The sequence below is a fragment of the Xenopus laevis genome, chromosome 6L (genome assembly GCF_017654675.1).
Source record: "Xenopus laevis strain J_2021 chromosome 6L, Xenopus_laevis_v10.1, whole genome shotgun sequence".
Classification (NCBI taxonomy): Eukaryota; Metazoa; Chordata; class Amphibia; order Anura; family Pipidae; genus Xenopus; species Xenopus laevis.
The window spans coordinates 95,863,954-95,891,083 of record NC_054381.1 but is presented as its reverse complement, the minus strand read 5'-3'; the positions used below and the strand labels follow the sequence as shown (position 1 = coordinate 95,891,083).

Below are 27,130 nucleotides of genomic sequence, written 5' to 3'. Positions count from 1 at the left end.
TGATTTTTATTCTAAGGTAAAGTGTTGCCCACTTAACAGAAATTCATACCAACCAACTGTTAGAATTTTTACAAAACAAAAATAAAGAAGAAACTATTTTAACATTGATATGAGCTGGACTGGAAATTGCAAAAAGCACATAAATTTGGCTTGTTTTATTTCAACAATTTGTTCTGGATATGTTCTTCAGTATTAGAAATGTCTTCCTAAAAATGAAAGAACAAACCATAATTGGCTTAATTCAGCACAAACATAACTCTATAGCTGGCCATACACATATGAATAATATTCTATGAAACAAAGCAAGTACTATGTATATTGGTTCTAGATCAGGTAGGTTTGTTGGCCAATGCATAGTGTATTGGCAGATGAGGAAGTGAAGGGAATATGCAGTGTCACTTTCTGTCATTGCTTAGGTTGTGTGTCTGAATGATCAAACAATAGAAAGCCAGCCATATTCGTGTATGACCACTTGCATGCTCTCCGTTTGTTTACCCTACGAGCCAATCTGGCGGAGAGCATAATGTATTAGTCCAGGTATGACTGGCTCATGAGTACACAGATCACACATAAACAAACAAATATTAATGCATATAAAGCCCATGGAAATAATGGGAGGGGTGAAACTTTAATCTTCCATCTCTAACTGGCAAACAAGGAGTTGGTCACAGACCCAGGCTAAAAAGCAGGGCCCCACATTCATTTCACTATTCCACCTGACCACATGGAGCATGGTGGGGCAGAAAGATGGGGGCTGAGCACAACTATTTGCAATCCAAGCCAAGTGCAAAATTTGCACTTCCTAGGGTCATGATCCAATGGAACCACTGGCAGATCTCTGTTAATTGACCCTACACTGCTTCATATGGGTGAGCGTAAGATATTTATGTGTGTGTGTATATTTACATCAGATAGTGGATTCAAGCTATTACTTTACACAATCATTTTAAAATTACATTTTCCATATTATTTTCCGCATTAGAATACCTTCGTGGTTTTCTGAATTACGTTTTTCAGGTTGCCTATCGTCTCCAAAATTGCAGAATCCATGGTTTTAATCCTGGAAAATAGGCAATTGTTGCTGAATGCATCATTTACACCAGTTTCAGTCAAGTTTCAGTCAAGACTTAGCCATGTAACTCTATATGAGGATGAATCCAAGACATGTGAATCACGATTTGCCAGATACAGACAACACACAACAAAGGAAACATTCAGTGAACCCGCTAGCAGGAAATAGTAGAAAATGGAGATAAGCAACAGTTCTAATACTTTCTAGTAGTCAAACATGTTCCCTTTCTCAGTCATCTATTATGTAAAGAAGAGGGAAGTAATATTTATGAATGGGTATGTCATAACATCAGGAGATGTGGCTCAGTGAACGCATAGAATGGGGTTTTCTTGGTTACATTGTTCCTCCATTTCTGCCATCATAGCTCTTTCTGCTCTACAGCTGGCCATACACAAATACATCTGCTTGTTTAGCAAGCTTGCGAAACAAGCAGATCTTTATTCAGTTTTGTCACCTATGTGTAGGACCATGTCTGGCTGATTAGATCCTAACACAGGTCCTGTCACTGCATCAATGTGCCAATGGTATCTTCGTGGGATAGGATTTATCCTTATCCCAAGATGTTTCTTATTGGGAGCATTAAACTCTACATGGATTCTATGAGGATTCTACAGGCTCAACCTACAGTTTTAGTCTTGCCACAGTCTTAAGGTGGCCATACACAGGGAGATCTGCTAATTCGGCGACATCGCCAAATGAGTGGACCTTTCCCAGGTATGCCCACATTGAGATCAGAATGGAGGCCATACGGGTGGTCGGATCGCTGGACCGCATCAACGAACAGATGCGGCTGCGTTCCGATGGGATTTTTTACCTATCAATTAGGAACGCCCGTCTGATGGCCCCACACGCGGGCCAATAAGCTGCCGACTCTGCTGTCTGTCGGCAGCTTTTATCGGCCCGTGTATGGGGGCCTTTAGTGTCTTACTGTACAATAACCACAAGCTCATTTTCCTCTCCCACAGTACACTTGTGTTTGGACTTTCATTGCAAGAGGTATAGAGTGTGAGTTGGCTGGTGAGCAAGGGGCATGGGGCATGGTCACCCAAACAGGACCATAAAGGATTGAGTTCAGGAGGCTTTTAATGCATAAGCATTAATGAAAAAATTAGTTACATTAATTTTGGTCATTATTGGCCTGCATATGTAATGTTCCTGAATATCACAGTATGAGATAACAGTCGGTTAGCCCTGAGACACCTTGAGCACTGTAAAGACACATTTAACTTTACCAATGTCATTAAACAGAATGGCATTACAAATCGTGAAATAATTCATAAACTTCAAACTGAAATCCAAAGTACCTTTGCTTCTGACTGCTGCAAAATGTATCCATTTTTACATGCTGATCCTCCCAGAAATCCTAATAAGGGCAAAATAAATATAACAAGAATAAATGCTGTTAGTCCTTAAAACAATAGTGGCCTGGTCATTTTTTTTTAACTTACAGGAAACCAGTAAATTCAGAATTCTAGAATGAGAATGCTAATGTTTAAGTGTTTGCCATTCCTGTAACATGAGCATCCATAATATTGAACACACAGGGGATCGTTTTTAAAACTGGGCAAATTTACCCATGGGCAGTAACCCATGGCAACCAATAAAATTGTTGCATTTATTGTTTCATCTCCAGCTGGCTGAAAAAAGCCAATCACTGGCCAATCAGGTGCTGTTCATTCTAGAGCAGGGGACCCCATCCTTTTTTAACTGTGAGCCACATTTAAATGTAACAGAGTTGAGGAGCATCTCAAGCATAAAAAAAGTTATTAGGGGTGGCAAATAAGGGCTGTGATTGGTCATTTGGTAGCCCCTATGTGAAAGGACAGTCTACACGAGGCTCTATTTGACAATACACCTGGTTTTTATGCAACCAAAACTTGCTGCCAAGCCAGAAATTTAAAAATAAGCACCTGCTTTAAGGCCACAGGGAAAAACATCCAAGGGGTTGGTGAGCAACATATTGCTCATGAGCCACTGGTTTGGGACCACTGTTATAGAACATCTTAGTCCATACTTTTAAATGGTCCTGCTTTATAGGGATGTAGCGAACGTCGGAAAAAAAGTTCGCGAACATATTCGCGAACTTGCGCAAAAATGCGAGCGGTTCGCGAACGGTTCGCGAACCCCATAGACTTCAATGGGAAGGCGAACTTTAACATCTAGAAAAGACATTTCTGGCCAGAAAAATGATTTTAAAGTTGTTTAAAGGGTGCAACGACCTGGACAGTGGCATGCCAGAGGGGGATCAAGGGCAAAAATGTATCTGAAAAATCTGCCTGTGTGTGCTTGGAAGAGATAGTGTAGGGGGAGAGCTGTTAGTGATTTCAGGGACAGATGATAGTAAGTTTGCTGGCTAGTAATCTGCTTGATACTGCTCTGTATTGGAGGGACAGAAGTCTGCAGGGATTTGAGGGACATTTTAGCTTAGGTAGCTTTGCTGGCTAGTAATTAGAGATGTCGCGAACTGTTCGCCGGCGAACTTGTTCGCGCGAACATCGGGTGTTCGCGCTCGCCGGAAGTTCGCGAACGTCGCGCGACGTTCGCCATTTTGGGTTCGCCATTGTTGGCGCTTTTTTTTGCCCTCTCACCCCAGACCAGCAGGTACATGGCAGCCAATCAGGAAGCTCTCCCCTGGACCACTCCCCTTCCCTATAAAAACCGAAGCCCTGCAGCGTTTTTTCACTCTGCCTGTGTGTGCTGAAGAGATAGTGTAGGGAGAGAGCTGCTGCCTGTTAGTGATTTCAGGGACAGTTGAAAGTTTGCTGGCTAGTAATCGTTTTGATACTGCTCTGTTATTGGAGGGACAGAAGTCTGCAGGGGTTTGAGGGACATTTAAGCTTAGGTAGCTTTGCTGGCTAGTAATCTACCTTCTACTGCAGTGCTCTGTATGTAGCTGCAGTGGGCAGCTGTCCTGCTTCTGATCTCATCTGCTGACTGCTGCAATAACAGTAGTCCTTGTAAGGACTGCTTTTATTTATTTTTTTGTTGTTTTACTACTACTACTACTACTACTACTACTATAAGAGCCCAGTGCTATTAGTCTAGCAGTGTTGGGGAGTGGGACTGGTGTGCTAATCTGCTGCTCCTAGTAGTTCAGCAGCACCAACTTTAATTTTTTTTTTTAATATTCTTTTTTTTTTATTTTACTTTTTTTATTTTACTACCGCTGTAGTAGTGTATAAGTTGACCTTTTAGGCATTATTTGCCCTGTAGGCATTATTTGCACACTGTTTTCTTCAACCCGCCATCGAGCTGTGTGACCTTGTTCACATTCTGTCTAAATATCCATAATATTACCGTCTCCAGAAAAAACACCGGAGTCACTTTTTTCAAGCAGCCATAATATATTTTACGTAATCCGTATCCACCGCTGTAGTAGTGTATACGTTGGCCTTGTAGGCATTATTTGCACACTGTTTTCTTCAACCCGCCATCGAGCTGTGTGACCTTGTTCCCATTCTGTCTAAATATCCATAATATTACCGTCTCCAGAAAAAACACCGGAGTCACTTTTTTTCAAATCCCTGCAGACTTCTGTCCCTCCAATACAGAGCAGTATCAAGCAGATTACTAGCCAGCAAACTTACTATCATCTGTCCCTGAAATCACTAACAGCTCTCCCCCTACACTATCTCTTCCAAGCACACACAGGCAGATTTTTCAGATACATTTTTGCCCTTGATCCCCCTCTGGCATGCCACTGTCCAGGTCGTTGCACCCTTTAAACAACTTTAAAATCATTTTTCTGGCCAGAAATGTCTTTTCTAGATGTTAAAGTTCGCCTTCCCATTGAAGTCTATGGGGTTCGCGAACCGTTCGCGAACCGCTCGCATTTTTGCGCAAGTTCGCGAATATGTTCGCGAACTTTTTTTCCGACGTTCGCTACATCCCTACTAGTAATCTACTGTTCTCTTTAAACAACTGCCATACGTTGACCTTGTAGGCATTGTTTGCCCAGTTTTTTTGGACGCAGCCACTGAAGCACAGTTGCCAGAAAAAATATGCCATATAAATGCTGAAAATAGTCATTTTTCGCCATTACGTAAAATATATTATGGCTGCTTGAAAAAAGTGACTCCGGTGTTTTTTCTGGAGACGGTAATATTATGGATATTTAGACAGAATGGGAACAAGGTCACACAGCTCGATGGCGGGTTGAAGAAAACAGTGTGCAAATAATGCCTACAAGGCCAACGTATACACTACTACAGCGGTGGATACGGATTACGTAAAATATATTATGGCTGCTTGAAAAAAGTGACTCCGGTGTTTTTTCTGGAGACGGTAATATTATGGATATTTAGACAGAATGGGAACAAGGTCACACAGCTCGATGGCGGGTTGAAGAAAACAGTGTGCAAATAATGCCTACAAGGCCAACGTATACACTACTACAGCGGTGGATACGGATTACGTAAAATATGTGAATGCTGCTTGAAAAAAGTGACTCCGGTGTTTTTTCTGGAGACGGTAATATTATGGATATTTAGACAGAATGGGAACAAGGTCACACAGCTCGATGGCGGGTTGAAGAAAACAGTGTGCAAATAATGCCTACAAGGCCAACGTATACACTACTACAGCGGTGGATACGGATTACGTAAAATATATGAATGCTGCTTGAAAAAAGTGACTCCGGTGTTTTTTCTGGAGACGGTAATATTATGGATATTTAGACAGAATGGGAACAAGGTCACACAGCTCGATGGCGGGTTGAAGAAAACAGTGTGCAAATAATGCCTACAGGGCAAATAATGCCTAAAAGGTCAACTTATACACTACTACAGCGGTAGTAAAATAAAAAAAAGTAAAATAAAAAAAAATGAATATTAAAAAAAAAAAATTAAAGTTGGTGCTGCTGAACTACTAGGAGCAGCAGATTAGCACACCAGTCCCACTCCCCAACACTGCTAGACTAATAGCACTGGGCTCTTATAGTAGTAGTAGTAGTAGTAGTAGTAAAACAACAAAAAAATAAATAAAAGCAGTCCTTACAAGGACTACTGTTATTGCAGCAGTCAGCAGATGAGATCAGAAGCAGGACAGCTGCCCACTGCAGCTACATACAGAGCACTGCAGTAGAAGGTAGATTACTAGCCAGCAAAGCTACCTAAGCTAAAATGTCCCTCAAACCCCTGCAGACTTCTGTCCCTCCAATAACAGAGCAGTATCAAAACGATTACTAGCCAGCAAACTTTCAACTGTCCCTGAAATCACTAACAGGCAGCAGCTCTCTCCCTACACTATCTCTTCAGCACACACAGGCAGAGTGAAAAAAACGCTGCAGGGCTTCGGTTTTTATAGGGAAGGGGAGTGGTCCAGGGGAGAGCTTCCTGATTGGCTGCCATGTACCTGCTGGTCTGGGGTGAGAGGGCAAAAAAAAGCGCCAACAATGGCGAACCCAAAATGGCGAACGTCGCGCGACGTTCGCGAACTTCCGGCGAGCGCGAACACCCGATGTTCGCGCGAACAAGTTCGCCGGCGAACAGTTCGCGACATCTCTACTGCTTTATGCTTCGTTATATTTGATAATCAAGCCTTGGGTAGGATAATGGACAACATATCCCCTCATTTTCAGCACAGTAAGTAGGAGTGGCTCATTAGCTCCTTGGGGAAGGCACGTTATGTTGCACACTGCACTTGTGCCTGGTGTATATAGAAACTTGCACCATAGTGGTCCTTCGTACAAAATCTGTTATTTAGTTGGTATGGGCTCTACATTTGGATATGTCTATTGAAAGTGTATATTCTGATCTTTTATCTTTAATTAGATCTCACTTCTTCTATGCCATGGTGGCAAAGTACCTTCTCTTGTGATGTAACATAGTAAGTTAGGTTGAAAAAAGTCATGTCCATCAAGTCTACATTATAAGGCATTTAATATGAACCAGACAATTAATATTAACTGGCCATGGCTTTACTAATACATTCTGTCACGTTATTGCTTCATGCGCCTCCTGTTCTTTTACAATTAGTTATTTTAAATCAGACCTATTTACTCACCAGTGTCTCTTTCTCAAGTTGTTTCAGTGCTTGTACCTCAGCCTCAAGGTTAGAAAGTTCATGTACAACTATCTTATGAAAGTGATTGATTTTGCGTAATCTGAGAAAAAAAGTGTAAAAAACCCCCAAATAAATCATAAGGTGCAATGTCATAAACATCAGATAGTTAACACTAGGTCTAGTAGTCTATAGCAAACTATCTGATGTTTACTTTCAAACAAGTGACCAGTAAATGCTTACTATATTCATTGGTACACAGGGGCCCAGTACACAGGTAGGAGAGTGGCTGGGGAGGGGGAATAATGACTAGCCATAGAGGAAGCAGACTCTGTGGTCAAAATCTGTCTGCAACCACGGGGTCTGCTTCCTCTGTAGTTACACCACTAAGTATATTCACTCTGATATGATTCTTAGGGACGTGTACAATGACCTCTTTTCACACCACCCATATATAATAATATCCTCCTTCAATGCTATACAAGTGAGCTGTAGTGCTCCCTTCTGGCAAACGCTCTAGAACTAGATTTTCATCCAGTTATAATAATAACCCCTGGTGACCTAAAGAAAGACATTTTATTTACAGTATCTTACCTGCACTGATGTATTTCATGTAATACAGTGGAAATCTGCTGGTGAGAGGTATTCAGCACATGGTTTGCCCTGTTTTCAATCTTTTTATACCTTGTCTGGATTAAAAATACATTAGTTTGCAGAGGAAATATAAATAGTGTATATAAATAGTGATTGTTACCTGCTACATACAATTCAACATGCAAAAAACGAACATGAAAGCTCTCACAAAAATGCAGTATTTCATTGAGATAATTGAAATTACGAGACACAGAAAAACCTCAACTTTTAAACATTTCTACAGTTCATAGGACCTATAAAATTTAAAATGCTGAAGAAATTCATATAAAATGTAATGGTTACAACTAAACACACTAGCATAGTTATTAAAGTTTCAATGTTGCTTTTACTGTTAACAGAACCGTTACCAAAAATGTTCTTTTTAGATCCTTGGTGAAGCTGTCAAATGCAGAGACAACACTTGCTTCTCCAAGATCTTGATCATGGGATTCAGAGTAAAACACATCATCTGAATCTTCAGAATCAGCAGCTGTGGGAAGAGCACAAGTCAAGCTCAGATTAAATAGCTGCTGATAAACATGAGTTTGGATGATTAATTTAATATACCTGACAGTTCCCAAATGAAAGATTTTGATGTTAAATAGCCTATATACTAATTATGGTTTTTGATTATGGTTGATAGCTGAACCCTGACGGTCCCTCTACCCATCAGTTGATTCATCTACCCCAGTGTTTAAGAGGGTCTGTACATTCTATAATAAACATTGTATGTCATGCTAAGCTATCTGAGTACAAGAGGAGGGAATGATACTTCACGTATATGCAGATAATAGAGAAGTATATGCATAATGGTCTGAGAAAGTCTAGTGTATATATACTGCTTACACCTAAGCCCATTAGGTGTGAGCCCATTAATAAAGCTGGCCATAGACGCAAAGATCCGATCGTACGAATCAACGTACGATCGGACTTTCCCATCTCCCGACCCTCGACTAACCATTCAGATCAAAGTCTTTACCATTCCGATCAAATAAGAACAGATCACCCAATGTTCTGCCCCTGACAGCAATCGTACGATACTTATGTCTGACAACACTAGTGAGTCTCCCACTTATAATCGTACGATCGGCAATACACGCAGAGATATTATCGGCAGGCGACAGAAATTTTCTAACCTGTCCGATCGACCAAACGACCGATCTCCGACGGACGAAAAATGACGGGACTCTCCACACATGGTCCGCAAATCGTACGAATCCACGATTCGTACGATCGGATCTTTGCGTCTATGGCCAGCTTAACGTACCTGGTCTAATCATATTCTTCTCAGTTGAACTAAAAAGTTTTCGTGGCTTAAAAGGAATTTCCTCCCTCTCGCAGGTTTTATAATGTTTCCGTTTCCCAGTTGCATGTTGCAGTGTATCAGCTGAAAGCATACAATGTTTAATGGATGGTTAACACTACTAGAGATTAGGGATGTACTTGATCTAGTCTTCAGTTCAGCATTTGGCCGAATCCCATCAATAGGGGAGGATTAATGCATAGGCTAAACTAGGCTATGGCCTAGGGGCCCACAGTGCTGAGGGACCCATGGGGCTTTTTCAATTTGTTTTTATTCTGTTTAAAAAATTCTGCAAGCAGACAGAAGCACAGTTTTGGATAATTGATATGCACCAGTGATGTCACCCCCGCGAGGCAGACCCAGCATGTAGAGCTTGAGCACATACAGACACACACCTTGCCTAATCTTCTCCCAGCCAACCAGAAAGCAGGTGCTGGGTGTGCATGGGGGGCAGCACGGCCCCCGATCAGGTCCAGCAGCAGTTGGGGGGCCCCTCTGGAAAGCGGGGGGCGGAGGTTGGGCCCCCGTGGAACATGTAGCCTAGGGGACTCACATAGTATTAATCCGCCACTGCCCATCACTGTGTATAAGGCTTGCATTTGGCTAAATCCTTCAATCAAATGGAATCTGAATGGAACTTATATCACTTTAAAGTTCTGGACAGAGCAATGTTTTTCAAACATTTTCAAATTAGAATATGCAAATTATGTTAGGTTCTTTGTGGAAAGTTCGGTATTGGTGCAAATTAAAAAAAAACACAATAAGGGGTATTGTAGTATACATTTAAAGGGGATCTAAAGCATAACTAAAGAAGTATCTAGATATGTTGTACATAATGGTTTGGGTTTCTGCACCAGCTTAAGGCAATCATAGCCCTTTAGCAGGGAAGATCTGCACCTGTAAAAATTCTCCAGTAGCTCCCAATCTTCTTTTCTGCTAATTCACTGCACATGTTCTGTGAGGCTATCAACTACAGGGACTGACTCACAATACACAATATAAACTAGGGATGCACCGAACCCAAGACTCTGTATTTTTCAACAGGATCCATGTGCCTGGCCGCAACAAATTCTAATTTGCATATGTAAATTGGGGCTGAAGGGAAATCACGTGACTTTTCATCACAAAACAAGTAAAAACAATGTTTCCACTTTTTCCTTTCCTGCCCCTAATTTGCATTTGCAAATTAGGATTTGAATTGTATTTGGTGGAATCTTTCACAAAGGATTCGGCCAAATCCCAAATAGCGGATTCAGAGCATCCCTGGTATACACAGAATATAAATGTCACAATATAAGGCTGATTAGTAATTAATACAGATAATTACTACATGTCAGCATAGAAACCAGTGAAACTAGCATCAGAATTAACTAATCAGTCTTGTAGCATCATCTTATATTACAGGATAACCTAATTTTCTGCTTGGTAATTTGCAACAAACCCCTAAGCTTAGCTTCTCAACAGCTGCTCAATAGGGATGTAGCGAACGTCGGAAAAAAAGTTCGCGAACATATTCGCGAACTTGCGCAAAAATGCGAGCGGTTCGCGAACGGTTCGCGAACCCCATAGACTTCAATGGGAAGGCGAACTTTAACATCTAGAAAAGACATTTCTGGCCAGAAAAATGATTTTAAAGTTGTTTAAAGGGTGCAACGACCTGGACAGTGGCATGCCAGAGGGGGATCAAGGGCAAAAATGTATCTGAAAAATCTGCCTGTGTGTGCTTGGAAGAGATAGTGTAGGGGGAGAGCTGTTAGTGATTTCAGGGACAGATGATAGTAAGTTTGCTGGCTAGTAATCTGCTTGATACTGCTCTGTATTGGAGGGACAGAAGTCTGCAGGGATTTGAAAAAAAGTGACTCCGGTGTTTTTTCTGGAGACGGTAATATTATGGATATTTAGACAGAATGGGAACAAGGTCACACAGCTCGATGGCGGGTTGAAGAAAACAGTGTGCAAATAATGCCTACAAGGCCAACGTATACACTACTACAGCGGTGGATACGGATTACGTAAAATATATTATGGCTGCTTGAAAAAAGTGACTCCGGTGTTTTTTCTGGAGACGGTAATATTATGGATATTTAGACAGAATGTGAACAAGGTCACACAGCTCGATGGCGGGTTGAAGAAAACAGTGTGCAAATAATGCCTACAGGGCAAATAATGCCTAAAAGGTCAACTTATACACTACTACAGCGGTAGTAAAATAAAAAAAAGTAAAATAAAAAAAAAAAGAATATTAAAAAAAAAAATTAAAGTTGGTGCTGCTGAACTACTAGGAGCAGCAGATTAGCACACCAGTCCCACTCCCCAACACTGCTAGACTAATAGCACTGGGCTCTTATAGTAGTAGTAGTAGTAGTAGTAGTAAAACAACAAAAAAATAAATAAAAGCAGTCCTTACAAGGACTACTGTTATTGCAGCAGTCAGCAGATGAGATCAGAAGCAGGACAGCTGCCCACTGCAGCTACATACAGAGCACTGCAGTAGAAGGTAGATTACTAGCCAGCAAAGCTACCTAAGCTTAAATGTCCCTCAAACCCCTGCAGACTTCTGTCCCTCCAATAACAGAGCAGTATCAAAACGATTACTAGCCAGCAAACTTTCAACTGTCCCTGAAATCACTAACAGGCAGCAGCTCTCTCCCTACACTATCTCTTCAGCACACACAGGCAGAGTGAAAAAACGCTGCAGGGCTTCGGTTTTTATAGGGAAGGGGAGTGGTCCAGGGGAGAGCTTCCTGATTGGCTGCCATGTACCTGCTGGTCTGGGGTGAGAGGGCAAAAAAAAGCGCCAACAATGGCGAACCCAAAATGGCGAACGTCGCGCGACGTTCGCGAACTTCCGGCGAGCGCGAACACCCGATGTTCGCGCGAACAAGTTCGCCGGCGAACAGTTCGCGACATCTCTACTGCTCAAAGCCCACTGTGCATGTGAGAATTGCAGACACTTTCCAAGATGGTGAATCATTTGAATCATTGCTGCTATTAAGAAGCTGAAACTGTAGGCTTGTGCAAGGAGTTCAGGATGTCAAATATGACATGTTATACCATATTCATTTTTAGGGTTTGTTTTTCTTTAAAAAAAGAACCTTTAATTTAATTAATTAAGCCAAATAAAGATAGTTTTGCCACCAAAATGTATTAATTATATCTTAGTTAGGATCAAGTACAAGGTACTGTTTTATTATAACAGAGAAAAAGTAAATCATTTTTAAAAATGTTAATTATTCAATTGCAATGGAGGTAGATAGCCTTCCCGTAATTCAGAGCCTTCTAGATAATAGATCCCACACCTGCACAGGCCTTCAAGTTTCTTTTCTCTCTCTTTCTTTCTTTCTTTCAAATAGCAAAAGTGATTCAATCAGTGAATCAGAAATCAGTGATTCTCAGTCCAGTCTCAACTGATGAGTGCACATGATAATGAATAACACATATGCAACATTGACCAGTAAAACTGGAGCACAGGCTGAGTTTTGCTCCATATTGGACTATGTTATATAAACATGGCAGGAGACTCATCAAACATGTCTGGCATCTGACCATCATTTAGGGGCAGTAGTTTTTGTATGGTTTTTTAGATTTTTCCAATTTTTCCATTACATTACAGTCAAATGTTTCCCAGTATTCTGGTGATGCTTTTATTGCACTGTGGAGACTTTCCTTTGCAACTAATGGTACATATCCATTGGCCTAGAACCTGTTTGCAGAGACCTTGCTTGGGAATAAGTTTCAGTCCACATTTGGTAACCAAAAGCAACTGGTTGTATCAAATCGTGAAGAAAAAGGAGTGGTATATAAAGAAGTCTGTGTGATAAAATCATAAAGAAATGTAGGTGTAAGCAATGTATAGTGTATTAATCTACCACCTTGTGGCCTTTCTTTATATTGCATTTTTGTATCTTTTTCAAAAGTGGGACACAGGGAATGATGGGGTTAAGCTCTATCCTCCAGGAGGCAGGATACTTGAATAATAATTAAAATGGCCAGGGCCTACTCGTCTTAACCCTGTTCACTGTACTTAACCAATCAGTTTGTCCCAAAACTCTAAACAGGAATATTAACAGTTTCTTTAAACAAGAATTACTATAACTGGCAGAATGGTAACCCAGGGAACTATCCTGGAAATGACCAACTGGTCAAAAGGCTCTTCCTCCTTTCGACTACAGATTTAACGGGGAGTATCAAAAGTCTTGTTTTTTTTGTCGTTGTAGGGGGACACAGGGAACAATGGCAACTTAAAAAAGCAGACCTGGAACAGCAGGGTGGGGATGAGACTAACTATTATTGACACAATATTGTAATACTAATTGCAGCACCTTACGCCCGAGGTCTGTTTGTCCCGTGGAAGGCATATCAACTGTGTTGTGTTGAATTCTAGACCTAGAAATATCATTTGTTGGCTTGGCTGTAGATTGGACTTTGATCAGTTGATTGTCCAACCGAATTCCTGAAGTAAAAGAATGGCTTGATCTAGGTCTTTCCTTACTTTGTCTTCCGACCTGGCCTTCAGGAGGAGAGCATCCAAGTATGGGGTCACTGTTCTTGTGACGAAATTAGGACCATTGTGGTGGACCGAATGTAGCGTCTGCTTTTGCCTTGAAAAAATGTACCTCATTTAGTTGACCCGGAAGATCTGTTCCTGGCCTGTGGAAGGAAAGTGCTCTTTCCCCCTGTCACTTGGGAAATTAGTTTTTCCAATTCTTCTCTGAATAAACATTGTTAGAGATTTCTTTGAACCAAGGTCTGCCAACCAATTCTTAAGCCATGTTCTGCATGCCACTATGGACAGAGCTGAAATGCGAGCTGTGGTTTGTGAAATGTCTAGAATGGTGTCACACAGGTAAGCCGCTGCTTCCGCAATAGCTTGTGTGGTTGAAAGTAAGTCATCTCTGGGTTTTCCCTCTTGAATATCTCTAATTAGTGACTCAGCTCAAGCCTGTATGGCCCTAGACACCCAGACATGGATGGATGTAATGTGGAGCCTGATGACAAATAGATTGCCCGTAAAAATCCTTCCAGGCGCTGATGGGTCCTTAAAAGTTGCTGCATCCTTTACCGGGAGGGTGGTCGACATGGATAGCCTAGAAACCGAAGCATCTACTGCCGGGGAACAAACTGGATCATTCTCCCTGATGCTTTGGTGTTTGTGAGATATTTAATACCTTTAAGCACCCCTTTAATAATTCCATCGACATCGATTCCTCAGTCCATGTCTTCCTGAGTTTTGTCCTCTTCAGCTGTGGAACCATCAGAAGGTGGGAGCTCACTTTCCGATTGAGAGGAAACCTGGTCAGTCGATGACCCCTCAAATGGAGTTTGGGTAGTGATGTCCCCTTTGTCATCATCTGACCGTTTGCCACTTGTCTTGTGGCTGAGCTTGGCTAACGCTTTCCCTAAATTGTCTGCGATGAATGGTAGCCCTTGCAATGATGCTAGGGATTGTGAGAGCTGAATGGCCCAGAGGGGAGTCGGTGGTTCAATTGGCTGGCTGACTCCCGGTTCCTGTGAAGTTCCTTCCTAAGCAGGGTCCCCTGTCTGCTCTGTTTTAGGGCTTGGGTTACCTCCTGAGGCAGGAGTTGCCACCTGCCCTGTGGCAAAGGCTTTGCACAGTGGCTCACCCTGGCCACCTGGTAAATTTGGCCTGACACTTGGTGCAGGCAAAATATGTCACCTGTGCTGTTACAGGTGCTCTTCCCCCCGCTTTTCTGCAATTAGGGACACTGTTTGGCAAGTAGAGTGAATAGCCAGATAGAGGTTGGCAGAGAATGGCTTCAACATCCCCCTCTGTATTTTTGTATACATGTGCCCTGTCTGCAGGAGCGCACTTGCTTCGTGGCTCCTCTCTGTGTTTGGCTACTAAAAACGGCTGCTAGAACACTATCCATTCCAGCCAGTGCACACGCCCAGCAAGCATGACGCGGCCATACAAAATGGTGTGACATTTGCGCTCCACTGACACATGTACAGCGATATAGTGCGTTGCGCCACTCACCATCCACCTTCAGAAAATACAGATTGCATCCACCACCCTCCCTGGCTGCATTCATTCTGTAGCAGGTCCGGGAGAAGGCGGGTGTGAGGCTCTGTGCTCTGTTTGGCATGTAATTAGAGCGGAAGATGGGCTAGCGGGCAGCCAGGCTGGTAGCCCGGTGCACGGGAGGCAGTGGGGGAGGCGGTTGTGATCACTGGAAGTAGCAGAGCACCGCCAAAAGGACCCTGCAACACACTCACCGTTGGTGGTGGTAGGGAGGAGATCCGCACCGGCCAGACCTTCTGCCCTAAAATGGTTAAATGCCTTGGTGCTGGTAAAATTTACATATATTCAGTGAAAAAAGACCGCACTCACAGGACTTTGTATGAAAAAAAGCCACAAGGGCTGTGATTTTATTCCTCAACGTTTCGGCTATCAAACTCTAGCCGTCCTCAGGAGGTGAAAATATATATATATATATCCGTTATGGCTAGAAGTAGATCCCGTTGGACTCCTTGTTGGGGCTCATCACAAAGGAAAACAGGCATCCCTGTAACGGGTGTCAGCCTCCGGTGACCGTAGAATCTCTATCAGTAAGTTGTCCATCCTCCTGGTAGCAAGACACTTTGAAAACTGATTGGTTAGGTACAGTGTACTGGGTTAAGCAAAGTAGGCCACACCCCTTTAAATTATTATTTAAGTGTCCTGCCTCCTAGAGGATGCATCTTAACCCCATCATTCCCTGTGTCCCCCCTAAAACGACAGAGAAAGCGTGTTTAGATTAAGATGTTTAACATTACAGACAAGTCAGGAACACAGAGAGCTCTGAACAGAGCTGAAAATGATTAAATGTGATAATAGGAATTTATTTTTATATACAGGTATGGGACCTGTTATCCAGAATGCTCAGGACCATGGATTTTCTGGATAAGGCGTCTTTCTGTAATTTGGAACTTCATAAAGTAAGTCTGCTTAAAATTATTTAAACATTAAAAAAAAAAGAACAATAGACTTTGGATCTCCGTACATTAAGGGGCAAATTTATGAAAATGTGAGTTTAGCGCTTAATAAATAAACTCCCTAGTCATGACTGAATTTTTTCACCAAGTTTCGCCATGAAAATTACACCAATAGACTGTAATGGGTGAAAAAAAACTGTTGCCCAAAGACTTTTATGCATGTTTTGTGAATTTCCGGCTAGGTGAAACGGGTCAGATTCGCCCATCACTAAAACTCACCCATGTTGTATTCATTCCTATGGAATTTTTAGAACCTTATTTTTTATAGCTTTCACCCATTGATAAATACGCTTCTGAAAATCCCGTAGGAATGAATGGAACGTGGGGGAGTTTTTATTTGTTAAAGGAAAACTATACCCCCAAAATGAATACTTAAGCAACAGAGAGTTTATATCATTTTAAGTGGCATATTAAAGAATCTTACCAAACTGGAATATATATTTAAATAAGTATTGTCCTTTTACATCTTTTGCCTTGAACCCCCATTTCATGATGTTCTCTGTGCTGCCTCAGAGATCACCTGACCAGAAATACTACAAATCTTAACTGTAACAGGAAGAAGCGAGGAAGTCTGTTTATTGGCTCATGTGACCTAACATGTATGGTTTGTTTGGTATGTTTGTGTGCACTGTGAATCCTAGGGGGCTGACCTTATTTTTTAAAATGGCAATTTTCTATTTATGATCACCCAATTGCACATACTACTAAAAAAAAGTATATTATTATGAAAATGGTTTATTTACATGAAGCAGGGTTTTACATATGAGCTGCTTTATGCAATATCTTCTAAGATTCTTATGTAGCAAACATTTTAGAAAAAGTTACAGAATAAACATACCTGTATGATATTCCTTGTTGCCATCAACTGTTCTGTTTAAAGGTCCATCAGAACCATTTTTAGGTTCCTTAATGAAAACAAGATAAAATATTGACCATAAGGCTTTGTAACTGAGATTTGGTGATAAGAACCAAAATTATTCTGAACTGGAAAAATGCATATATACATCTATAATATCTTCCATAAGGATAACAAGGGAGAAAAAAAAAAAAAGACAGCTTGGAGGATCCATACTATGTACCATTGCAGTATAAAAAACAAGGAATATTTAATGCATTATTTTACCTTATTACGGTCTACTGTCTTAGAAATGTTTGGAGAAGAAGCTTCTTCTATTGGGTCCATAATATCCTGATCATCAATTTCAGACAGATACCGAAAGTCTGTAATTAAATGAAATCCCAAAAATTACATTTTAACAGTGCATAACATGATTTGGACATGAGCTCATTCAGTCGGGTTTATTTAATAAACGTTTATAATACACACACTTAATAATTTTCATATTACAGATAAGCTTGCAATAGACAATTACATAATTGATGGACTTTGCTATCAAGAGACAAATAAGGGGCAGATTTTAAATTTGAATATCGAGTTTATTTTCGTGTAATTCGACTAGGGAATAGTCTAAATTCGACTTGAGTTTAAAAAAAATTTTAGGAAATTTATCATGTACTGTCACTTTGAGAATTCGACTATTCTCCACCTAAAACCTGCCGAATTTGGTGTTTTAGCCTATGCAGGAACTCCTACAATCAACTTTGGAAAAAAAAATTACGGGTCGGTCCAATTCACCCGAATTTTAAAAATTAGAATTTTTTGATAAATTTCGACGATATTGTCCAATATTTAAACACCCTGGTTTGTAATAAAGCCATTTTATATTTATATGCTCCTTGGTGCTGTCCAATTAAAGAATTTTTACATTGCAAGTCATTAGGACTATATAAGACAGAGCAGATCATTTTTAAGATTAAAAGGAAAGATAGGAGAATAGTATGATAAAGCTTATCATAATAAAGTATACATTTTAGTAACCATGTTTCACACTATTAAGAAGTAGGATAGTTGAGGAGGGAAAAATGAAATGAAAGTTTACTTTTACTTTGGGAACGAGAATCTCCTGGAGTTAGGAGAGCTGAAATACCAGGGAGTTTAAGTGCAGCTGAAGGAGGACTTTTTGGATTGCCGTCCTCTAGCCTTTGCATTTCTTTACGAGTCATAAATCTGGAGACCGTTTCCTATGGCAAAGGAAAGAAACATGAACCATATTTTCATATGACTAAGAAAAAAGAAATTAAAGAAGGAATAGCAATACATACCGTAGTCTCCATCTGTTTTTCATCATCACCAGATTCTGAAGATAATGGCAACACTAAAAGAAAAAGATCAGAAAAAATAATTATTAATAACAATAAACCTAAACAATAAATCATACTACAAAAGACATGCAAACGTAACTGCCCTCCATGTTCCAATATGATATTTCTGCCCCACATCCACCCCCTGCAATGTCAGTACAGATCTGGTATATTGAGAATTTTAATGATGGAGCTGCCCATTGAGCATATGTTACTATAGGAACCTGCAGATGTCATTATCATAGGGGCTGGCTAGACAGGCACAATTAAAAGGTAGTTTAGACAATGGACATGGAGATTTACAGCATTTGTGTATATATATGTAGCACAAGCTTACTCAAGGGCACAAAATATAAAAAATAGAATAGGCAGGCAAATCTTTGTTGGGGGTACCAAAATTGGCAGAATATAACTATATATATATATATAAACCCATAATCTCATTAGTAATTTAGTCAAGGAAAACACATTTGGCCTAAGCTAGAGAACTATGCAGCAGAGTTAATATTCAAAATGAAAATACCTTTGAGTTTACTTTTAATTTTAGGCTTTTTACGGCTGTAGTCTGCAGATTTCACTGGTGCTTTGTTTTTAAAATCTAGGATCCAACTCCTCTCGCTTTCTGTGTTGCTAGCAGTTCCATTACTTTCAGAGAAAAGATGACTTCTGTATGCAGAAGACTTATAGTTGGAAGAATTAAAAATGTCATATAGTTGAAAATTTCTTGGATTTCCTTAAAAACAGGTTAAAAATGGATGTGCCATTCCGTGGGGCTTAAACAAAATGCCTAATAAAAAGGGCACTCCTTTTCCCATTAAAGGTACAGTAAATATGTAACCATCACATCAGACTAGAGCAAGACAGGACTCACAAAGAATACTGCAATGGGGAAACATGTTTATTGAGGGGGTTGTGTGTTTCTAACTGCTACAACAAAAACTCAAACAATTTCCACTGTAAAGATACATTACTCTTAATAAGTGAAGAAAATCTAGCAGTGCTATCTGTGTGTATGTCATTTAACAATTACTTTTACTGTGACAGGCAGTTGAGCACAGTCTCAGGCAATTAATGAATACCATAATGCAGGATTAAAATACCGGTCTCCGAAGAGAACTGTTCATGGAATCTCTATTTCTGGATGCCGGTGTATCTCTGAAAATGAGAAAAGATGACCTCTAAAGTAAACTCAAATGTATATATGGTAATTTAATCATTTGTGCCATTCCGTGTATGTGAATTTCTACATTGAGCTTCTGGAGTTGCAGTTTCAACTTGGTAGCTAGCTGGAGGTTGATAAATATATTCAATATGGTTCTCAATGGTTCAGATGCTAAATGAATGACACAGTATTTTAGATCCTAAACAAACCCACTGGCAAGTCTGTTTGGGCCTCAAAATTGTGCAATTCCTCAATAAACATGTATACTTGAATTATATAACATGAGTGCCACCCTTTATTGAATATACAGGTATGGGACCTATTATCCAGAATGCTAGGGACCTTCTGCATGAGGGATCTTTCCGTTATTTGGATCTCCATACATTACATCTACTTAACATTAATTTAAACATTAAATAAATCCAATAGGGTTGTTTTGCCTCTAATAAGGATTAATGAGATCTTAGTTTTGATCAAGTACAAGGTACTGTTTTAATTTTAAAGAGAAAAAGGAAATTAATGTTAATGGAGAGAATGGTAAAAATGGAGTCTATGGAAGAAAGCCATTCCATAATTCGGAGATTTGTGGAAAACGGATACCATAACTGTACAGGTATAGGATCCCTTATCCGGAAACCAGATATCCACAAAGCTCCGAATTACGGAATGGCTGTCTCCCATAGACTCCATTTTATCCAAATAATCCACATTTTTAAAAATGATTTCCTTTTTCTCTGTAATAATAAAACAGTAGCTTGTACTTGATCCTAACTAAGATAAAATTAATCCTAATTGGAAGCAAAACCAGCCTATTGGGTTTATTTAATGTTTAAATGAATTTCTAGTAGTCTTAAGGCATGAAGACCCAAATTACGGAAAGATCCGTTATCCGGAAAACCCCAGGTCCCGAGCATTCTGGATAACAGGTCCCATACCTGTTTTGTGGTGCTAGAGCTCTGCATTGGTGATGATTGGCCTGTGGAATTGGCTGTCTTTATTTAAAGGTCATACTGCAATGTTATATTTTACAGCAACTTCACAGTTAAACAAATAATACCTCTCTATTGATTGTTCCGGTAGCAAGATTTTCTTTTTCGCTTCGGACACCTTTAGAACAAAGACAAAATAGAAATATTTTATTATCATATTTAAATATATAGTATCACACTAATACATTCACAACTGGTTTACGGACACAGAGGTGCAGTTACAGTTGTATGATTCTCTCGTTAAAGGATCAGTAACATCAATTTTTTTTTATTAAAAATTTTTAGTGTAGAACGAAAAAAAAACCAAAAACATATTAAGCTTTTAAATCGCTAAGTCTTTATTAAGAAATAACTTACCGAAACTCCGCTTGCGCTTCTCTTCAGAAAAGGCAACACAGCGTCGGTCCATCATGCGGTGCTCGATTTCTCCTCCCTGGCGATCTCCTATAAGGAAAGCAGGGAGGAGAATTTGAGCGTCACACGATGGATCGCCGGATCGCCTTTTCTGAAGAGGAGCACAAGCGGAGTTTCGGTAAGTTATATCTTAATAAAGACTTAGCGATTTAAAAGTTTAATATGTCTTTGTGGCTTTTTTTCATTCTACACTAACGAATTTTTTAATAAAAAAATTAATGTTACTGGTCCTTTAATGAACAGTATCAGATGCTGATGAAAGTTTTGTGCTACATGTTTAGATATTAAAATCCCAAGCAGTTTACCTGATCAGATGCAAGGGAGTCAGAATAACCTTGAAATTGAAAAACATCCTGGGATTTCCTAAAAGACATAAGAGTAAATGTGTTTTATTGTGTGTATGTTTAAAGATTAAAAAAATAATTTAAACCCCCCTAAATTATCTATTTGTTAAACAATACCCATATCAGCTTGTTGATTAATGTATGCAGCTTGTGTGACAGTATGAAAAACAAACATGGCATCAATTAATACACATGAAATGGCATATTACTTTACCTTACTATATGAAAAGAAAACTAGATAAGACTTTAAATATAGGTGACCCTGAGGATTTTTCAAGACAAGTCATTAATTATCTGGAAGATGATGATGATTATTAAAACATATTTATTTTAGACTGAAAGCTCTATTGGGCAGGGTGCTCTTTACTCTTTGTATTAAGAATTGGTTGTTTTACATGTAAATCTGTATGTTCAGTGTATGCACTCATTTATTGGACAGTGTGGAATATTTTGGTGCTTTATAAATATGTTAAAATATGTATGGGACCTGTTTTTCAGAATGCTTAGTGCCTGGGGTTATCCGGATAATAGATCTTTCTGTAATTTGGGTCTTGCTACCTTAAGTCTACTAGAAAATCAAGTAAACATGAAATAAGCCCAATAGGCTGGTTCTGCCTCTGATAAGGATTAATTATATTTTAGCTTTGATCAAGTACAAAGTACTGTCTTTTATTACAATGCAAGTTAATCATTTTTTAAAATTTTAGATTTGGATAAAATGGAGTCTATGGGAGATTACATTCTGTAATTCAGAACTTTCTGGATAACAGGTTTCTGGATAACGGATCCCATATCTGTAATGAATTATAAAGCAACAAAATATTATGAATATTTGATCTAAAAGTACAGAGGATGAAAAGTCATGTGCACGAATAGAGGCAACTGTGAATGATATTTAACAGTTGATATATTTTAAGGGTAATGTTAATAAACTATAAAATTATATCAGCATAATCTTTCACGGAAAAGGACCTGGGAATTTTGGCAGAAAAATTACTTACAAAAGTAGAACATGGCCACAAAGTTTCATGGCCAAATTACTCTGATATGACCGGGTGATATACATGTCCAGATCCAGTCTGTAGCTACAGTATCCCTATAAACACTGTGAAAGTCAGTTTTTCCATTTTGTGCGGTTCGGGACCACTGAACACGTGTCTTGGGGCATTAAACGTGAAGTTGACACTGAATTTATAGGCTTGGGGTACATTAAACGTGAACTTGGCACTACATTTATACTGTTGTATGTCTTGTATACGGTTGTATGTAAAGCTGACACTGCAATTATACAGTTGACTAATGGAGCATTAAACGTGAAGTTGACACTGCTTTTATAGGGTTGGTTGTTCTGAATGAAATTTGCACTACATTTATACTATTGTGAGTCTTGGGGCATTAAATGTGAAGCTGATACTGCATTTATAGGATTAGGTGTTTTGGGGTGCATTTAATGTAACATTTGCACTACATTTATACTGTTGAGTAATGGGAATTGTGAACAGGGAACGGTGTCCTCCGTTGCCCCCTCCCTCCCAAAGGATCGCACACATGTGCATCCTTTTTTTTACCGAAGCACTAGCGCCTAATGCTCCAGAATCAAACTGTTCAGCTGGGCGCCATGCCACCCCTTAATTTATGCCACCCTAGGTCCGGGCCTTTGTGGCCTCGTCGCGGATTCAGGCCCGATGGTGAAGCTGACACTGTCAGGGCCGGAACTAGGGGTAGGCAGAAGAGGCACATGCCTAGGGCGCCAAGTTGGAGGGGCGCCAGGCATGGTACCCCTTCTGCAGCTTTCCCCTAGTTCTGACTCTTGTGCCCCCACCACCAGCAGCAATTCTTGTATGCTGGCTTATGGTATTCTGGCAGCACGCTCCTCCGTGCATGCAAGCATTCCCCCGCGCATAATTACATAGTTAAATCGGGTTGAAAAAAGAAAGTCCAAGTCCAAGCCCGTATGCACAAGTGCATACGCATCACCAGCATGTGCGCTGGTTCGCGCATGCGCTTATTCCCGCGGGCCATTGAGGAGGAGGTGACAGTCAGCTGGGTTGCCTAGGGCGCCCAGCCGACTTGGCCGGCACTGCGTTTATACTGGGCATTAAACGATAAGTTGGCACTGCATTAATACTGCGGAGTGTCATGTGTTTCAGTCCTTTAAAATAAGAATATCACAGCAAACAAAGTTTGGCACAGGAATTGTTATTCAGTAGAAGAGAGAATTGATGAAAGGTCTGAATGCTTTTGCAAAGCACGGAATATGGAAGTTAATTTCTTTCCATATACTCATTGGGGAACATTAACTAAAGAGCGAATTGTGTTTTTCTGATGAATTGTTCGCTAAAAAGACACTTCTTAGAGACACAACCTATTTTCTAAAAATCGGGCAACACACTCCGCTAGCGAATTACCTTGTTGCTGGAGAACTTACGTTGCGTTTCGCCAGGTGAACTATTGTAAATCCACTAATTTATCAAAGTGTGAAAATTTCAATTTGTTACCCTTTTGACCAAAATCTATTTCACTTTCAAATTTTCTCGCCAACAAATCATCGCTGATGAAAGTACGCCAACGTTCTTTTGTTGAAAAGTAATTTCGCATTTTGATAAATATTTGTGTATTCGCCACAAAATAACGTCTGATGTAGTTGTGCGGAGACTTCTGAAAACGAAAATTCGCAGGTATGTGTATCATCTGTGCACTAAAGAACTTATGCAGTGATTCTGACTAGAGGGCACTGTATACTCAACATTAAACACATTCAAATCAGCAAACATGCAAATTTATCAGATAATAATATTGTACTTTGGGGCAATCTCCTTGTCAGGACTGGCTTCTGTTACTTCTATGGTTTCTTGATTTGAATCCTATAAAACAAAAAAAATGGAAAGTTATTTGTGTTTTTTAGAGAGAAAACCTCAAAAACTTTTAAAAAGATGCTTGTTTGGTTTTCCAGTCTACAACACATTTCGCTTCAATATCACACTTAACACTTTTTTACAGTATGCAACATGCATGTCAAAAAAGTTTTCCTTCAAATGTTTGAGTGCTCAACCTGTGTTGCACTTGTGCTAACCAGTGTATAGGTCCCACGTGCTCAAGGTCTAAATTATATATAGAATCCAAAAAACTATAGCATACTGAACAAGTCAAGTTGAGTAAATTGATTTCATGGTTTCAAAAAAGGTACACATCAAAGATGGTAATGGGCTTCACTGGGTTGTTTATCAAGGCTATTGGACTTTATGTCTATTTTTTTGGGAACCTATTAGGTGATCATTCTTTCCTTACAAAAGAAAAATAAGAATTTCAAAAGAAAATACTTGTAGAGAACTTCATTTGCTTCCACTATAGAAACAAAATAATGCAGATCAGTCAACAATCGAATCTATATTTTCTGTACTCCATCACTTAAAATATCCAACGAACCCTTCCAGATATAGTTCCCTCCTACACCTAAAATGTAAACCGTATTAACACGATTAATCAAGTAAGACATCATTTTTCTACAGCTCCAATTACTGACTATGCATGGGATAATTTTTCTTGCAGTTTTGATCATGTTCAACTATGCAGTTAGCTTTGCAGTTAGTTTATACAGGGGCCAATAAAGTTTATGTTCAAAACTAAATCTTTTCGAACATTATGTCATATTCCCATTAGCTTGTTCTCCATTCTTCAACTGAACAGCCTACCAGGCCTACAAATAATCCCAGCCTCTTGTACAAGTCCTAGAAGACCAAACTGATGCAATTCCCCTCTACATAACCAGTCTTTCAGTGATAAGTTCAGTTTGCCACTATACCGTTATCTTTAAAGGCAAGATTCTCAAGCTGTGGTTCTTAACAAATGGAGGGCTAAAAGCTACTGCCTTCCCTACTGCGGTTGCTGTACCTTTGAAGGAACATCAGAAAGAGTCTCTTGAAGGATTGCATCACTAGAAAAGAAACATTCAATTAGATGGAATTATTCAAATAGAGAACAACAGATATGTCTAGCTGCCGTCTAGTGGTTGATTTACGGCTCCCACCATTTCTTGATCTTGCAGTAAAAGACAAAAATATATCCTTAATCCATGGAGGATTAGGTATGGAACGAAACTAAAAATTATGGATTTGGTGCATTCCTATAAATAAAAATAATGATAAAGTAATGCAATAAAAATAAAGTGAGACAAAATAAAAAGGTCAGGGTCCCTATTATAGCGTGCTTTGTACAAGCATTTCTAAATGAAATATTGTTAAATCTACTCACTTATCGTCATCTTGGACTTGTTCTGAATTTGTTTGCTTGTCAATGATAGATATAACTGCCTCAAGCGGAACAGATTCTAGTCACAAAATAAAATAAATGTAGATGCAGTAACCAATTAGTGACAGAGATAGGTGGTCAGAAGTACAAGATCTACCAGTTACACAACACTTCTACATACATTTTTGCCCATATGTCACGGGAGACAATTTTCAAATTGTTTCCCCCAAACTATGTATTACACTTATATCACCACCCAGCCCCAACTCTACCTCTACTAGATAAATTTGCTACTTGGCTCCTCCATTTCTCTTCTGTGAAACACCAGCTTTCATTCTTGGTGACTTTAACATTCCCAACGACAACTGTCGTGTACCTCTAAACTTCAGAACAAATTTTTTTTTGGCCTCTCTCAGTAGACAGACACTCAATTACACTGAAGGCCACGTTCTTAGCTCATGTTCTGCCACCCCTGTTTTCACTTCCAACTTCACCAACTCTCCTTTCCACCATGACCCTAATGCAAGGGAAGGGTCTTCTGGGTAAGCACCCTGCACTTTCAATAAGTGTTATCCTTTGTATTGGGTTGAGCTCTCCATTATCATGCATTATTCCTTTCCACCATGAGGTCATCATCTTTCTGCCTTGAGCCCATAACTTTCCTCACCTCCTTCACCAAATTTCTAATATTTGTAGATGCTAGCTTGCTTAACCTTCCCTGTTCTGCTGTTACTTTTCCATCTTTTTTTAAACAAGGGCTAAATTACTCCCATCCTCATAAAACTTCTACTCCAGCTCTTCTACCAACTATCATGCAGTTCCTTTACTTACTTGGGCCTCCAAATTGTTGGAAAGTCTTGTTTACAACCCATCCAGCATCTCTGTCAATACACTCAACAAAAATGCACTAGAAAGTAACCAATGACTTCCAAGCAAAGTCTCATAGTCTATTACTATTCCATACCAATCATTTTAGCTCTCTCTCTCTCTGCAGCCTTTGACCACACACTCCTCCTAGACATTTTATACTCTATTGGTGTTCATGATACAGCTCTTTTATAGTTCAAATCCTATCTTTCTGAACACTGCTTTAAAGTCACTTTTTTTTTCGCTCTAATCTGTTTCCAATGCTTTCTGCAATCTTATCCTGAATGTCACATTGACACCTAAAATTGAACCTCTCTGTAACTTTTATTTTAATATCTAGTCGTCTTCCCCTGCAACTCAGGTTTCACTCACAGTCAACAATATCGCCTTTCACTCAACCACACAAGCTTGATGCTGAGAAAATATTACTGAGTAAATGCTGTACCCTTAAATTCTTGTGATGTTAAGGCTATCTAAAATGGACAACAATGTTTTGTCAGATGATGGATTTTTTGTTTTTCCCCCCAAGAGTTTAATAATCACATTATGATTCAAATTCAGTCCAACATATTTTTTTTGAGGATTCATGGTTTGGCAGAACCCAAAAGTTATGAATTTGATGGATCCCTAGTTTACTGCAGTATGTGGGAATGTGGAGGCAAAACAGCAAGAATGAGATCTGAGATAAAAACTAGCCTCCAGGGGAAAAAAGCTTTAGCACAATTATGTTGTCTATACTCCTATTTTAAATGTCTCTTTTGGTCTTGCACCAATAAACTGCATACATTGAAATTCTTGCAAATGTTGTATAAAACTTCAGGGGTTCTAGAAATGGACAAGGAAAAAATCTTTATGGCTCATGCTTATTTGCATACAATTCCCAAAGACAGAGGGACACAT

At 39.6% G+C, this 27,130-nt stretch overlaps 1 protein-coding gene across 4 annotated transcripts in view; it reads right to left on the bottom strand.

Annotated features, from left to right (window-relative positions):
* Positions 1-27,130, bottom strand: part of sycp2l.L (synaptonemal complex protein 2 like L homeolog) — a 49,232-nt gene continuing 22,102 nt past the window's right edge. For 2 of the 4 annotated variants that reach the window (XM_018267789.2, XM_018267787.2), the window contains exons 19-36: positions 25,367-25,442; positions 25,007-25,049; positions 23,918-23,979; positions 21,077-21,134; positions 20,426-20,475; positions 19,307-19,361; positions 18,730-18,886; positions 18,168-18,220; positions 17,945-18,086; positions 17,128-17,225; positions 16,843-16,909; positions 8,973-9,092; positions 8,074-8,195; positions 7,667-7,761; positions 7,076-7,175; positions 2,377-2,435; positions 988-1,060; positions 1-206 (exon numbers count right to left, since the gene is read on the bottom strand). In XM_018267789.2, coding sequence (XP_018123278.1) covers positions 156-206; positions 988-1,060; positions 2,377-2,435; positions 7,076-7,175; positions 7,667-7,761; positions 8,074-8,195; positions 8,973-9,092; positions 16,843-16,909; positions 17,128-17,225; positions 17,945-18,086; positions 18,168-18,220; positions 18,730-18,886; positions 19,307-19,361; positions 20,426-20,475; positions 21,077-21,134; positions 23,918-23,979; positions 25,007-25,049; positions 25,367-25,442 — 1,481 coding nt within the window. In that variant the 3' untranslated portion in view covers positions 1-155. Of the gene's footprint in view, positions 207-987; positions 1,142-2,376; positions 2,436-7,075; positions 7,176-7,666; positions 7,762-8,073; positions 8,196-8,972; positions 9,093-16,842; positions 16,910-17,127; positions 17,226-17,944; positions 18,087-18,167; positions 18,221-18,729; positions 18,887-19,306; positions 19,362-20,425; positions 20,476-21,076; positions 21,135-23,917; positions 23,980-25,006; positions 25,050-25,366; positions 25,443-27,130 lie in introns of all 4 variants that reach the window. The other 2 variants (XR_001936166.2, XM_018267788.2) reach the window with 2 other exon arrangements.